The 16,932-nt window shown below is 40.2% G+C and overlaps 2 protein-coding genes across 2 annotated transcripts; both read right to left on the minus strand.

Annotated features, from left to right (window-relative positions):
* Nucleotides 1-292: 292 nt before the first annotated feature.
* On the minus strand, nt 293-2,854 carry LOC131331225 (subtilisin-like protease SBT3). The gene has a single exon (XM_058365110.1). It carries the CDS (start codon nt 2,790-2,792, stop codon nt 522-524), a length of 2,271 nt encoding a protein of 756 aa, XP_058221093.1. The 5' UTR covers nt 2,793-2,854; the 3' UTR covers nt 293-521.
* An 8,721-nt stretch (nt 2,855-11,575) lies between these two features.
* On the minus strand, nt 11,576-14,611 carry LOC131331226 (subtilisin-like protease SBT3). Its single transcript, XM_058365111.1, has one exon. It carries the CDS (start codon nt 14,135-14,137, stop codon nt 11,831-11,833), a length of 2,307 nt encoding a protein of 768 aa, XP_058221094.1. The 5' UTR covers nt 14,138-14,611; the 3' UTR covers nt 11,576-11,830.
* Between the last annotated feature and the right edge of the window lie 2,321 nt (nt 14,612-16,932).

Here is a 16,932-nt window from a genome sequence, read left to right on the forward strand (position 1 = left end):
GGAAAACTGGGATTGATCGCCGGCGGGTACCGCCACGTGGTACCCGCTTGGCACCCAAAAATTTCTCTTCTATCATGTTGCACGTGTGGAGTATTCTTCTAATATTTTACGCATGCTGTTTTATTCTTATTCAAATAGTCTAATGTAGGGCGGTGAAATTAGGCCTCCACAATTAATAGAAGTGTGTGTAAGTTGACTCGGCCCAAACGCACGAGTTATCAAATAATGTAACGTGGACATCCCATGATCATTGTAGAGACACTTCCCGTGACCTTTGTCTACGACAATGCAGTTTAAGAACAAATATTGATGGAAGATTATTACACTGAATACGATTTGTCTCACTACTTATTATTCGATTGTTACTATCAACTCATCTAAAAGCTTAAGCTATTAGAGAGATGGACAACTTTATTATTTATACATTCAACACGTCCACTCATGTGTAAACTTATGTGTAGCAGACTCTCAAACTTATAAGCGGGCTAAACACATGTAAATATTTTGAACACTTATGAACTCTAACTTAATGCCACTATCGGACTTCGAACCACATGGTCACCCTCAACCTCAACCCAAGTCAGATACCCAAACGCCAACGTACCCTCCTTCATTGTTTTCGGTCCTTGAATACTCACCTTGTAGCTCTGCTTCTCGCTCCTCTCTCTAAAAACCAGTTTCTCAGGCACAACCTTAAGTATGAACCCCTCCATTGGTGTCACTTTCGCTATATAATTCGTCATTCCCACTCCAATGTTGGTCACCGTACGAGAAAATTCTTGCACAGTTTCGGGCGCATCTGCGTTGAAAAATGCAATGAAAGAAGGGTAGTTGATGTCCAAAGTCGGGTTTGAACAATTATAAGGAGTCCCCCTCGTGATGGTTTGTATTTGTTTTGCGGTGAAATTTAATCCACAAAGAAGATTCACGTAGTCTGTGATGTTCGCATCGTATATTAGACCGGGGTCTAGCGCCTTGTTTGGGTCAACATGGCCGGACCCGATGGATAAAGGAGTAGCAACTTTGTCGTTATTTCCAAGGTCTTTAATCGGGTTGAAATCGTTGTCGTTCGAATAAGAAGTGGTCATCATGGCGGAACGAATGGCGGCCGAGCCCCAATCAGGCCTAGCCGCCTTGAGAAGCGCTGCGACCCCTGCACCATGAGGGCAGGCCATGGACGTGCCCGACAAGATATTGAACTGACCGAAAAGCGGCCCGGTGGCCAAATCCCCCGTTGGAATATTTGGAGGCCATGCGGCTAGGATCAATGAGCCAGGGGCCATAAGGTCAGGCTTGAGCACAAATGGGCAGCTTGGGGATGGGCCTCTTGAGCTATAGCTAGCCACTTTAGGTGCTGGTTTAGTCCCCAGTCCCGTTTGATGAAAATCGATTTTCGCCGTTGGGTCGTCACCGTTTTTGATGTAGTCCAAAACAATCTCTCCCTTTTCAAGATTGAGAAAAATTGCGGGAAATGTGGTCTGAATGTAGAATTCCAAATCCTTCGTGTTGGTAACGAAGATCGCCATGGTCACACTTGAATTTTGGGCATAGTAAACTTGCTCGCCTAGGGAATCGTCCTTGTCTTGGCACACAATAATCTTGTGCCCAACATTTTTCAATTCCTCGGTATTATTGCAGAAACCCTTGAAAACAAGTGGGAATTGAGATGGATTTGAATTCCCTGGAAAGAGAGAAGAGCCTGAGATTGAAACGTTGTTGCCAAGGGTAATAAGCCCTTGGAATTCCCGGTCCACGGTGCCAGCAGCAACAGTGACGACCCAAGGGGTCCCATTGTGGAGTGACGCAATGTCAGGCCCCTCGTTTCCTGCTGATGTAGAGACAAAAATACCCTTCTCCATAGCTGCAAATGTAGCTATGGCGATGGGGTCTTCGTACAATTCGAGACCGTCCGAGCCAAAGGAGAGGGAGAGAACATCAACGCCATCGATCATCGCCTGATCAATCGCGGCGATGATGTCGGATGAGTACGGACCTTCGTCCCACAAGGCCTTGTACATGGCCACGTGAGCCCTTGGAGCCACGCCTCGGGCAGTTCCCGAAGCATAGCCGAAATACGACGCGCCCTCGACGTAGTTCCCGGCTGCCGTGGAAGAAGTGTGGGTGCCATGCCCGTCGGTGTCCCGTGAGGAGTTCATCGAAAAGGCCAATTTGGGGAATTTTGCATGAAGGCCTCTGTTGAAGAAACGAGCTCCAATAAGCTTCTTGTTGCACATTGATGAGTTGAATTGGGTGCCAGTTTCGCACTCTCCTTTCCACCTTGAGGGCACTTCAGTCATTCCATCGTCGTTGAAGCTCTTGCTCTCTGGCCATATCCCCGTGTCGACCACCCCAATTATGACACCTTTTCCCTGTTCTGCAGCTAGCAGCGTACCCGACTCCGACTTTAGCCCAAGGAATTCGGTCGAGTGAGTTGTGTCGATTTTAACCGGCATATCTCTATAGGAAGAAACATAGCCCGGGGATTGTTTTATCGCTTCGTACTCGGATGGAGAGAGACTAGCACTAAAACCATGGATGGCATTACTGTATCCATAGATGAGCTTAGAGGAGGAGGACAAAGAGGTAGTGGTGGTGGTAGTGGTGGTGGCTCTAGTGTTATCCAGTATGGAAGAAATGGTGGCCAAGTACCAAGTGTGGTGGCTAGAGAAGGCTTTTGGCATGGCTGATAAGTCCATGTGGACAATGTAATTATCTAATTCGGCCAAAGTGGATATGAATTGTGGGATTGTTAAAGAAAGGAGGAAAACATACAAGGGGAAGTGAGGGGCCATTTTCGATATGTGTTGATTGAATTTAGAGTACTTTGATGAAGGCTTATATAGAGAAAACAAGAGGTACGGAAACCCAAGATATTCGCCCTCTTCCAATTTTCCAATCTGTCCATTACTTTGTCCACAGGACTATGATAAGATACTTTTTATTTTTTATTTTAATAATTTGGGTGTTCAGGCCAGCTGAAACGCACCTCAACTAATTCTGGGGACCTATTCTACCGTCTACTTACAAGCTAGGAATGCCAATTAAAGTCCAAGAAAAACTCTGTATGGGTTGATCCAAAGGAGTTGATAGCACCTAAGAGATTTCGAACGTAAAATCTTAGAGAGGAATAAACCCCCAAATCTCAGGGCCTACCCAACCTTATGCCAATGTTGCTAATGATTCGAGTCTCTTTTTTTTTTTCCCCAAACGATTGGAAGTTAGGAGTTGGTTATTAACTTATTACTAGTAGTTACCACGGGAGTTTAGCACCTATTTCATGAGATTTCAAACTCAGGACCTCTCGCTTGATAGGGAGAGTAAGAAACCAACCACACTTTGTAGTGTTCCCATTTTGATCTGTCTTTTGAACCACCAAAAAATTTTAACTTCCAAATGTAATTTTACTGACAAATGGTTTAAAAATGATATTGAAAAACAATCTGATGTATACTACCTCCATAAATTATTCTGGATGGCCAAGGTAGTTACTAGATGGGAACATCTTTTTTATCATTGCGCGCCCTTTAATATTTGTCCTTAATTCAAGTGAATTTACGTTTATTACCCATTCATATATATGCGAAAAAATGAATTGATAGAATCATAGTACGATATATTTAGATGAATAAAGATCTGGAAAAAAGAAAAGAAAAGAAAAGGGTGCTTATGGTGAAAGAGAAAGTACACAACACTTTCAAATTCCTCGAGATGTGTAGAGAAGAATGGCCATAGGTTGTCACTTCAGTTTAGTCCGATAGTTATTGCATTATTGCATGACAGAGATACATAACTTGTACTTAATCGGAGTCCGAACCCGGAACCACATGTATTCTATATTGACAACAGAAAATATATTCGTTAATATATGTTGCTACTTAAAATTTTATACACATGACCAAAAGATTGTAAATAACTTAAAATTTTAGAGGTTTTTTTCACATGTTTACCGAATTGTTAAGAATGTTTTTCACCTAAGGAACTCGAAGGCCACCAATCCCCTATAACTTTCTCAAATTAACATAAAAATATAGTACTATAATTAGTGAAGTATTTAGAGTTTTGTAGGGGCCAGACACCCACCCTGGCATGTGTCTGCCCCCGTTGAGCCATCAAGCCTTTAGTGGAAAATGCACCCATAAATGGAACAGAAACCGATCGAGAACACCATGATGTTAATTCAATAGGTAAATACTAGCACGATTTTGTCGCCCAAAAATTGTTGTTTTAATTTTTGTAGGTACTTAACGAGGATGAATCTTTTTTGTAATTGTAATGCTTGGAGCACATGGTGAAACTCAAACTTCGATCTTGACGTACGTGCAGTAAAAATTTTGTCGATAACTGCTTGTTGCTGAGTTGTATAATCGCTGGCGAGCAAGTGTCGAAAAGAAAGAAGGTCACACTTAAAGACTTGTATCCCCCACCAAAAGTGTTAGAGGACTAACCAAAATGGAGAAAAGAGGAGAATAAAGAAGATATTTGAAGAAAAAAGATGCTGTTGGAACTGCTGGTGGACTAACTCAAAAGTTTATTGCTTCGAGGAAACTGGAGGATCAAGAAAATTCATAATAATATATGAGAGGTGCTCTTTCTTAGTACTTTCCATGTGTTTTGGACAATATTTATGGAAGAAGGATGTTATGAGAAAGACCATTAAACTTGAGAACACTGTTCTCTGGGCCATGGTGCCTAGGAGGGGATCTCATTAAAATTAGGAACTCTTAGGAATGTCAGGACTGCTCCAAAAGGGATACAGCCTTGTTTTGCTGACTTCTATTCGGGGACTCACTTAGTAAACTCTGCTATATCTTGCTACGGTTGGTGTGAAATCTGCTGATATGGTATGGTCTGGGAGCTCATGGCTATCTACCTACAGCATTGAGTGGATTTGGATACTTCATTATAATGACCATGTTACATTAACGGATTGGATTATGCTTCTACATTGTTTGGGAATGGACTATGCAACTATTTGGAAAAGCTGATTGGTGAAGCATCATGCTTCTTTACCTATCTTGGCTGATCCAATTGATAATTGGGAGTTCTTTTAAGTTGTTCTCAGTTTGGATTGATCTCTTGTCAATCCTCAGGATTGAATAGCATACGATTGTCGTGAGATATGGTGCCAACATTATTGCGATATTACTCTCACATTGGAATGCTATCTTTTTGTACTCCAGTATCTCTATCAATAATATTCCTTTTTTCGCCGTTCAAAAAAAAAGGGTCACACTTAAGTCCTAGAAAGAAAAAATAAAGCTTAAAAAATTAGAACGACTAGTGCCAGAGAGGACACAAAACACTATCCCACTGCTTTTCTTTATTTTTTTCTCAGTAAAAGAATTTTATTAATCTCTGAAAGGTACAAAGATTAGAAAGAAGGACAAGGACAGACCGAAAAGGAAAAACTATTGTCTCACCGCTTTCATCTTATTTGGATTGGAATGTTTTTTGATAGAAACAACGAAACAATAAGAATTGGCTAATATAGCAAACATGACGTGGCTAGCTTTAATTGGTCCACACGTTATTGGCCAAGGTTTTTAATCAGGGCAAAACCCTTAGGAAACCACCATGTGCATTCATGGACGTGTAAGAGCTTCTAACTCAATGGAATAAAGAAATTTGAGTTTCTATTTCTGTTATTGAGCACGCACACACAAAAAATTGCTAAATTTTGTGGCACAATATTTCCTAGGCTAACAGTTGTATAGCTAAATCCATCAATGGTGGTGCCATCACAATCGTGATTGTGGTATGATTGGTTGGACTTCCTTTCCCTTTTCCTAATAAAATGTTACTTTTGCCGATAAAAAAATATTATTTATTTTAATTTGGCCAAACCACAATGTTAAACGTTTTAAATCAAAATCCCTTTGATCAACATACAAAGTAATAATTGTTACTATTAATATAAGTGAACCAAAAAACTTTTGACTTATGCTGGTAGAAGAAGAAAGAGGGAACCTTCTTGGAAAAGAAAGATTTGAATTGTTTGGTCATCTGTCGCCCTTGATCAGTCATTTTCTTCCTTGAGCCAAATTTTCCCAGGGGTTTTAATTTAGCATCGTTATGGGTTGCTATTCTAAGTCAATTTATGTTGACTAATCATAGTATATGGGTGTCTTTCTTTCGACTTGGGCATGGAAGAATTAATAATTTGCATACACAAGCATAAAAAGACACATATTGTATGTAAAAGTGATGTAATATATGCTAGCTGCAAAGCAAGCAAGCGGCCGATCTGGCCATTCATCTCGGCAATCGACGGCTCGGACCTTAACAGAGCAATAGATAGTTCAAATTTATATGGGACAATCAGATTCAATCACAGCCGTCCGTGTCGAGATGAACGGTCGGATCGGTCGCTCGGCACCGCTTGCAGAGAGATGCTTTGCAGCATCCCCCTGTCCATTTTGAGGAGGTTTAAGCGAACCACCTGGGGGTTCAAAATATGCACTTAAATTAATTGTATACTCTGCTGTAAATTTTTTATTTTTTTTGTATTGTGGAATTATATTATACTACAAACCTGGAAAAAATAAAAATTCACTTAAATTTGTAAATAAGTAAATCTTATAGCTCAATAAAACATAACAAATTAGGTCTGATAAGTTTTTAACCAAACTAAATATTTATTCTGTAGAGTGTTTTATATACAAAGAAAAATTCTTTACGTTTTTGTCACTCCATAACTAAAATCTTGCATCTGCCTCTTTAGCTTGCATTTTCCCGTCTCTCCCTTTCCACTTCTTCTTCCAGTCCACATTGGAAAATTAGCCAAAGGACCGTCAAATTTGTTTTATTCTTGGAAAACTCAGGAACAGTATGATACCTATGGTCCCTCCTTTCAACCATGTTTGGGCGAAAATTGCGGTTATTGGGAGATTCTAAAGGCACAACAACTAACTCTACTCGACACACACCTTCCAAGGTTATAGATCTGTGGTAACAGAAAGTCGTAGTATATTGCAGAGGACAATGGGAGAGGAGGGTTACGGAAAGGGGCCGGCATACTAGACTGGCAGTGGAGGACCAAAGATGATAGAAGTACCGGCCATGAACGTTAGCCAAAGGGGTGGGAGTGTCGTGTGGAGAGAATGTTTTTTATTCTGACTTTCAAGATTTATGTTCCTAAAAGAAATGCATATTGGAGGGATGTCTTGAGATTAAACAAAACAAAAAAAACAAAACAAAATTGGCGTGCATTTAGGAGGTCCTTGATCATGTAAAGGACGAATTGCTCTGCACCCTATTTTCCTGGTCATCTAGACAATCAAGCAATGATTGGAGGTGCACCCTATTTTCATGGTCATCTAGACAATGAAGCAACGATTGGAGGTGCACCCTATTTTCTTGGTCATCTAGACAATGAAGCAACGATTGGAGGTTTCGGCGCACTGTTTTTAAAAAACAAACAAACAGTTCAGTGTCCCTCAGGCCTAAAATGGTGATAGTTGTTGCTGCCAGCAGGACTCCTTAAGGGGTAATTTATCTCGAAAATTGTTGAGATTCAAAATAGAGGGATCCAAACTCAATTAAGGAGATATACTTTGGAACTTGAAAAGTGGTTAGGCTTATTATGGCCTGATTATCTTTTTAAGTGTAAATATTTGAACTTTTGAAAAATTCTTAGGCTAAATAAAGCCTGATTGTTTTTTCAAATCTAGCAATAAGGACTCGTTTGGTTATGCCAAAAACTGTACTTTGTCCTAATTTACAAGCCTAGATCTTGAACAAGATCATGGCATGGGGGGCATTGTTTACACCCGTTTTTGACACCCAGTCCTGGGCAAGCGTTGGAAGGCCATTTGATTATCTTTTAATTAAATTGGGCCAAAAATAAAGAGGTATTGGGTTAAAATTAATGGGCCAAGACAATATTTATTGGGCCCGATTAATTTTAATTTAATTCGGCCATGGGCTTAGTGTTTCTGGGCCTATTTGCAAAAAAGAATTAGTTGGCCCATGCCCATGGAAGTTAATTATGTGTTTTTGTGGGTTAAACATATTAATAGGCCATTTAATTTAATTAAATGGCCCATTACCCAAGTGGTCCACGAAAGGTGGAAAGGAAAGAGGAAGTTGATTGACTGATGAAAGCCATTTTGACCGAGTCAAATGGCTGGAAGTTTGCTACTCACGGGAAAAGGGATGACATGGCCCATTACTTGCCAAACTGCCCATGAAAATAGGAGGTGGGGGAGAAAGACATGGCCCATTATTCTCTTAACCACCCATGATCAAGATTTCACACATGGGTAATTGATATTCACTTTTATCAACTCCTCTCAACCGCCCATGATCCCATGATGAGAAGATACATGGGACACTTGTCATTACGAGAAGAAAGGGCGGAAAACCCATTCCCATGCAAACTCACAAGAAGCCGTGGCCTATAAATAGAGGAACTCAAGAAGAAAAAAGGGTTCCCACACCAATCAAGCTCAACGCTTAAAACCAAAGCCTTCCCAGCGAAGCAACTATCTCTATTTTCTCACCCTCACTCAATTACTTCACCAAGTAATTCGGGTTTCTATCTCTCTTGTACCCCAACTTTATTATTACGAAACATAATAAAGTTATTCATATCTCTCTTCATCCCTTACTTTATTATTACGATATAGTAAAGTAATTCTACGTTATTACTTTCTTTCCTACACGGTTAGGAAATTATTAAGTCCTCGCACGAAGAGGCAAAACCACGGACCTTCACTGCAATCCAGCCCTTAGGTTGCAGCACTATTGCCCTCTCAGATCTAGAAGTCAGAACAGGGACGCTCAGCCCTTTACGTTAGACGCGACAAGTTTTGGCACGCCCGCTCAGTCCTTGAGCCATTTTGGAGCCGAAACAGGAACACAAATATTTGTGAAATGGAAACATTTACGTCTGAAAGGGTTGAGTTGATTCTTAGATTCTGCATTTTAAACCACAATGCATTCTCAGATTGGCTAGCACTAAACACCCAAAAGCAAAAACTGCACAATCCAGAAGGCAAAAATCAAGCAGCCAAGCAGGCCCTTACTAATTTTAGATTCTAATATTATAGTAATTGGGTTACATAGCAAAAAAGACCAAGAGGATTTTATCAGGGGATGCCAAGAGGTTCTCGAGATCCTCTATCCTTTCTCCTTAGAACCCAAAGATGATGATTTTGCTTGGTCTATCCACTTCAAGCAAAAGATATAATTCAGAGTTTCAAATTCTCTGTCTTATGTACGCATATAAAAAAATCTTGAGAATATATATGAGGCAAGGTGGTGACCTGGTAGAAATGTATATTGTCGGTTGTGACTTGTGATGTTTGATAACCATTTCCTTTTAGTCTTTGTATATGATCCATTCGAAAATTAATAGATTTTCTTAGTTGTTCAAAAATAACAATTTATTACATGCGTATGTAGCTTCATATTGTGTTTGACTATGTACATTTTTTTGGTGTTTGACCTTCCAATTTCAGGAGAATACAACGCCAATCAAGGCTTGGCGTGCATAACAAGATTGAAGAATATTATGCAATTGTGGGCTAAACACATTCGTCCAAATATTTTATCATTAGGTAGAGTTGTGTTCGAACACATGACAGGATCTATACTTATCTGCTCTGATATCAAAGTAGAATAATGTTAACCACCACCTCATCTCGAACCTATTCCATCCACATATGGAAGTGAAACCCAGTATAGTTTCAATTCCTTATCACGGACAATAAAAGGGAAGGGAGAAATGAGGCTGCAGATCGACGAAAATGGTGCTCTGTTCGGCAAGAACTGTTAAACCTCCACTCCAGACTTCTCTCTTCTAAAAGGTGTGCTCACAAAAATGAGGGTAGGGTTTGTAGAGGACAAAATGCGCCGGATATATTGAACGACAAGGGGCAGCCCTTGCTTGAATTGTTGGGGGTATATTCGTCATCCCGGTTGTAAAAATTGAGAGCATGTTTGGATGTTTCTGTTAGCCCAAAGGTTTTTATGAATCCCTTGTTGATTTTGATGATAACAAATATATTTTATTGAAGAAGAAATATAAATTAATATTGTGATATTTGGTACTCATTTGAGTTAATATTTATTTTGTAGGATTTGGTTGAAGTACACATGGACACATTGCTACACCAAATCACTATCTCAATAGTCAAGATAAATTGAAAGGAGGAAGATTAAGGACAAATCTTCTCTTAACTTAATTAGCTAGAGAATGCTTCAAATGAAAGGAATTATTGGTTGCACAATTTGAGAGATTTAACTCCAATGGGTAATGGAAATTCGATCCCATATTACATGGCTTGCAGATTAGTGGCAAAGAAAAGGAAACCAAAGAATTGATTGGCTACTAGAAGATATGCTAACGGCTAGTGGATGGAGAAATGGAATATTGGTTTCAAAGTTGAAGAAGGAAACAATTCAAAGCAAGATTTACGGGCTACACAAATTGCTCCAACGGCTAGTGGAGCTGCCTTCAATTATCTTGTCACTCCAAGCATAAATAGAATCAAAAAGAAAAGAAGAAGTGTGACAGAAAAGTTTGAAGAATAAAATCAGCATTTACCATTTTTTATCTGTCAACTCCGCGTTTACATCTTGAATATTAGTTTGAGTGTTGTTCTTGAGCCAAAAATTGTAAAAGGGATTGTACACCCTTATTCATACTCTTGTGAAAGTTAATCTTTTTGTAAGTGATTTTGGAGAGAAAATCACTTGGAGTTAAGTGTTACTAGCACCGGAGTCAAAACTAGTTGAGTTAGGTGTGACTAACATCGGAGTCAAAAATAGTTGGAGCGATTGGGGATAGGTTGCTCATTGTAAAGGTTGTCTAGCACCCGCAAAACTAGAAGGATTGTAACTATTGGAAACAGTGCAGCAAATCTCAAGTTAGACACTTGGGGAGTGAACTAGGCCGTGAAGTTGCGGATCGAACCACTATAAATCCTTGCATTCGATTCTCTCTTCCCTACTCTCTTTACTTTCCGTCTTGCGTATCAATATTGCATGAGTAGAATAATATATCATTGAAATTGGAATTGTAGTTGAATAGATTGCAATTAGTTTTTTAAAATTCCGCGTTATATTTGAAATACTCAATTCACTCCCCTCTTGGGTTGCTATTTGGACCAAGAGTTTCATTTCTCCCTTTTTAAGTTTTAGGTGTTTGACTCCCTATCCACAAAATGAATTCTTGCAAAGTGCATTTTCATTTGATTATACAGAGGCCAAAAACGAAAAGTAAGCCCATAGAAGCTTATCACTTCTGAGTTAAACAATCTCCTCTTTCTTTTCTTGTTTTGTACAGAATTTTTTTTTATTATTAATCTTTGAATTGTCTATTACAAAGGATAAAAGGGTTTTCAGAAAGCCGGCAACACAACACAAAGAAACTGTCATTACTTTATTCATCTCGCAGATATCGTCAATATTGCTGCAACTTTAACAATTATAATTTTTTCAAACATGCCTTGAGGAAATGGCCATGCCGGCCGGCCGGCTGGTCGTGTTGGTAGGTAAACGATGTCAATACCATTGGCGGGCTTGAGGCAGACCTAAACTTAACTTGACCATTATAGGAGACACAAGACAATAGCAGAAAACATCATCATTAAGAATCGAGACGAACATGTTTTAGCTTTCACTTTACAGAGTGTAAACTCTCGACTTAGAGTGAATTCAAGAAACACAACCTAACTTAATTTTCCTTGGATTGAAATATTATTTTCTTTGCCGATAAAAACACAACTTTATTTTCCTTGGACACATATTGGGACACATTCAAAATCATCGATTGAAGTAAATCCAAGACGGCAATTCCACAAACATCCCTTGGATATTGCAATGCTCACCACACGTTGATTATCGGAGCCACGACGATCGGGCTCCTAACGGTGTGTGCTCCATTTTCTTCAATCCAGATTAGGGAACCAAATGTCACGGTACCATTCTTGTCCCCATTGTAATGTATGGTCATGGAGTATGCCTTCTTCTCATTTGGCTTCAGAAACACCAACGTATCCGGCAAGACCGTAACCCTAGAACCCAGTGGTGCGGTCACCTTAGCCTTATAAGTGGCTGCACCTGCTCCTACATTGGTGACAACCCTTTCAAACCTCTGAAAATGCTTGGTTATCTCAGGTACGAGCGTTGCCTTGTACAAAGCAATGAACGACGGGTAATTGAGATCAGAAGACGAGTTCATGCATTTGTAATTTGATCTTGTTATGGTCAAGACCTGGCTCTTGGTGAAGTTCATGGAGCAGATGAGATTTACGTAGTCTTGTGTAGTAGCATCATATATCAAACCCGGATCAAGTGCCATGTTAGGACGAACCTGACCTGCACCCATAGCAAGCGGCGTAGCGATGTCAAAACCTTGACCAATGTCACGGATTGGATGGAGAGTGTTATCGTTGGGGCTCGCCGTGGTCACCATGGCAGACCGTATAGCAGCGGGACTCCATTTTGGGTGGGCGCCTTTCAATAGCGCAGCTATGCCCGAAGCATGAGGGCAGGCCATGGATGTCCCAGAAATTATATTGTAATCGCTGGACAACGCGAGATTTGACTCGATTCCAGCTGTGACTAAAGTCGGATTCCACGCTGCTAAAACTAGGGTGCCAGGTGCCATCACATCTGGCTTCAGAATACCAGGAAAGCTCGGCGCAGGACCCCTTGAAGTGTACGCAGCAACTGCAGGCGCACCTTTGGTGCCCACAAAAGTCTGTTGGAAACTCATGCTGGCTGTAGAATTAGCACCATTGCTTTCAACATATTTGATCACCGCCGGCCCATCCTTCGAGCTAATAACGACTCCGGGAAAAGGAAAAACATTGAACTCGAATATTCCTAGATCATCTGAGATGAAGATGGCCGCCTCCATATGTGAGTTAGCAAGCACAGAACTTTGCGTAAAAAACGACCCCATATCGTTGCATATGATTATAGAGGATGGGGCTTGAGACAACAATTGAGAGTCAATGCATGCTGATAAAGTCTTGTTGTAGAGGAGAGGGATGTTGTCCACAACAGCACTCGCCGGAAACATGCTCCACCCAGTGATGGCTAAACCATTTCCAAGAATTAACGTCCCGGCAAACCACCGGTCGATCGAGCCCGCTGCAACGGTCAAGACCCACGGAATTCCGTTGTGCAACCGCCCAAGCTCCGGGCCTTCATTTCCAGCTGAGGAAGAAACGAGAACACTCTTTTCCATCGCTCTAAATGAAGCTATGGCAATCGGATCCTCGTAAAGAGGAAAGGAATCGAAACCCAGCGAGATTGATATTACATCTACCCCGTCAGCTACTGCCTTCTCCATCCCAGCGAGAACGTCGGAGGCATAGCCTCCTTCGTCCCAAAGGACTTTGTACATCGCCACCCTAGCACGCGGCGCGACCCCTTTTGCGGTTCCCGAAGCGTAGCCGAAAAATGATGCGTCTTCTACGTAGTTTCCACCAGCAGTCGACGAAGTGTGGGTCCCGTGACCCTCGGTGTCCCTTGCTGAGTTCATACTCAGTTTAATACCAGGATGTGCAGCTCGGAGCCCCTTGTTGAAGTATCTAGCTCCAATAAGCTTCAAATTACACAATGAGGAGTTGAAGTCTTGACCTTCCTCACATGTTCCTTTCCATTTTGATGGGATAGCGGTCATCCCATCGTCTTTAAAGCTCTTGCTCTCCGGCCACACGCCAGTGTCGATCACCCCAATGATAACGTCTTTGCCGTAGTCTGAAACCGGCCATAGTCCGGTGGCGTGACTGAGGCCGAGGAACTCTGTGGTGTGGGTGGTGTCTTTTGTTACCTTCCTGTCAGGGTAAGACGAGACGAACCCCGGTAACTTCTTTAATCTCTCTAGCTCATCTTTCGAGAGGACTGCGCTGAATCCATCCAATGCATTGTCGTAGCTGTAGAGGAGCTGCGACACCGAATGGTGGTCGTCTGATGTTTCTGTCTCCGTTGATTTTACGGAATCAACGGTAGAGGAATGCCAGTTGTGGATGCTAGTGAAAGCGTTGGGCATGAAAGACTTGTCCATGTGGACAATGTGGGTAGACCTCTCGGCCAAAATCAAAGTGCCATGGAGAGAGAAAAGAAACCATGGGCATAAAACCAATAACAGTAGAAGAGAAGACCAATTACTTGGCCTCATGTTTGTAAGAACAAAACACACTTCTACTTGGACACCAGCAGGGTGTGTAACTTAAATAGAAGCACATTTGACTTGCGAGGTTCGCATAGGATTGTGATAAAGAATTGACATGCCAGGTTTTCCCCGTTGTGATGCTGTTTCATTCTCCCATTTCTTTTTTAATCTTTTCGACTCCTTTCCATGATTAATATATGTGGTTGCATTACAAATGCGTCAACTAAATTTTTTCTTTTTTTTGGGTCAGCATCAAATAACTTATTCCATTCAACTCAACAAATTGTCCCCACGTAATTTGATTTCCATGGCCTACAGTCTCCTATCCAATTCACTTTGGTCTTGTTCCATGCCCAAAAATTTTACACCGAAAACAACTGGCAAAAGTAGAATTAGTATACTCTGACGAATATTTCTTCCTAAATATATATCAACATGACGATGCCAAAACCCACGTATGATGTTAGCACGATATTTATAGCTGTATGGTTTATATTTTGGGGTTAAATTGATAAGTGATACATTGATAAATCTGATGAAAGGAGGCCAAGGGAACAATCTTAGATAAGTACAGCCAATTGAAAATTCAAGGGGGATCTGCATACGCGGGCATCTCTAGTGAACAATATTAAGGGTTTAGTTTGCTCAAAATTAGCTGACTTTGGTCAGTTAGTAAACATTTTACACATTTTTGCACTTTAATGGTGTTGTTAAATGCTGAGTTGGCACTAGCCAACATTAACTGCTCCACTAACTGTAGCCGTGTCCTTAACCAACAAAAGAGAGGAGAGAGAGAGAGAGAGGAGAAGAAGAAGAAGAAGAAGAAGAGAGAAGGAGCAAAAGTACTGCTCTGGCATGCCTGCGGGGAGAGAGAGAGAGAGAGAGAAGGGACAGATGAGGAGAGAGAGAGGGGAAAGGATGAATCCACATGAATATGAATATGAATATATATATATATATATATATATATATATATATATATATATATATATATATATATATATATATATATATATATATTTACATCTCTTAACTAATACTATCACACATCTTAACTATATCACTACAACACATATTCATTTCTTAAATTTATACACTCTTCAACAAACAAAAATTGGGACCCACTTTATACACTTTATGTCATATATACTAACACACAATTTTTAACACCACCATGGAGATGCTCTGAAAACTTTCTATTAACCAGTACTTCTCCGCATTGTTGGTCTTTCTCATATTAGCTATATTTCCTAAAGTTTCATTAGGTTTTGCGATTGCTTTGTTTTACTCCCTCCGTCCCAAATTGTTTGTCCGGTCCGCAAAACGAGGACTCAAAAATAATGCACTTATTTCAAGAAGAAATTCAAACTTTTTTCATAAATTAAAAGAACTCGTCGATATCTAGTGAATTGTTGAAAAAAATTTGATTTTTTCTTACAAAAATTGTATTATTTTTACATCCTCGTTTTGCGGACCGGATAAACATTATGGGACGGAGGGAGTAGATTTTAAATTGTTGATTTTACTTCAAATTCTAGATTTTGAAATTCTACCCTAATACTCGTCATTCTTAAAAATTAATCCGGCCGGCAACGGCCCACGACTTCTGAAGAAACAATAGGAAACGGTTATATGATCCAAATCATATCCGATACTGAGTTTTTATATTATACCTCAGATATTACTCTTCTACATAAACGACTTCATTGGTTGTTCTGATAATCCAGAATCTACAAGAGGTATAACAATAAGATACGAAAACATCTCTGTTATTCTTATAAAACTGTTGTATGCCCTCCGTTTCTTTTTAAAAATCTTATTTCGTAAATTAAAATTTATATGAAGACATCTCTAAAACTCCGACATGGAGAATTGGTGTGAAATATTGGAGGGAGATTTTATAATTTATTCCCACTTTTTACATTTTATAAGAGAATCTAGAAAGAACCAATCGTATTATTTAGAGATTTTGTCTTCAAAATGGGAGTAGAGTCTCCATCGTAATTTATTCACATTTTTTGCACTTTACACTCACAACTTTTCGTATTTACCTTCTATATAGACATCATTATTACATTTTGTGGGCACACGCCCCAAAAATTCTCGATTTTGCGCATAAAATTGGGCACCCCCTTTTGGAAAGCGTGGCGAAACACTTACAATTCAAAATCGTCACTCGGGTTTTGCGATAAAACACCTAAGAAACCGAACTTGAAAACGTTTGCTACGTTGTTTGATTTTGAAAAGGCATAGACTAGTCTGTCGTCACCTTCGATATCTGAAGTTCGAGAGCCAGGTTACGAGAGGAGAAGGACCCAATCCGGAGATCAGTCTCTACTCAGGCATTTTATAAAATATTTGCATTTTTCTCTCATTATTCAATCTTTAGCCAGTTAGGGCGGGGAAACAGTTAAGGGGAATTAAAGCTGTAACAAGTTGCATTTATATGGCAAAAGTGATGTAGATGATTGACTTTATTGAAACACATGAAATAGATTGAGAACAAGCACCTGTGAGCGTTTCAAACAGACTAGAACACTCGGATCTGAAAACGACGCACGCAGGAGGAAAACCTGCATGCACTGGCAAGACCATTGCATGCAGAGATAACCAGCGTACATCATTTTCCGACTGGCCTGCGCTGATAAGCCTAAACCCACAGCTTCTATTCTCAACCCTTTGGACTCTGGAAAATGACCAGTGCACACTCAAGACAAACCACACAGCCCGTAATGCAGTTATTAAGCAGTTGCAAATAATCGGAGATAGATCTAAAGAAGCGAAATGATCAGAACACCCCA

This window comes from Rhododendron vialii, chromosome 6a, assembly GCF_030253575.1.
Source record: "Rhododendron vialii isolate Sample 1 chromosome 6a, ASM3025357v1".
NCBI lineage: Eukaryota > Viridiplantae > Streptophyta > Magnoliopsida > Ericales > Ericaceae > Rhododendron > Rhododendron vialii.

Excerpts from the sequence above, each read along its gene's own strand:
- LOC131331225 (XM_058365110.1), bottom strand. The coding sequence starts at position 2,792 with ATGGCCCCTCACTTCCCCTTGTATGTTTTCCTCCTTTCTTTAACAATC.
- LOC131331226 (XM_058365111.1), bottom strand. The coding sequence starts at position 14,137 with ATGAGGCCAAGTAATTGGTCTTCTCTTCTACTGTTATTGGTTTTATGC.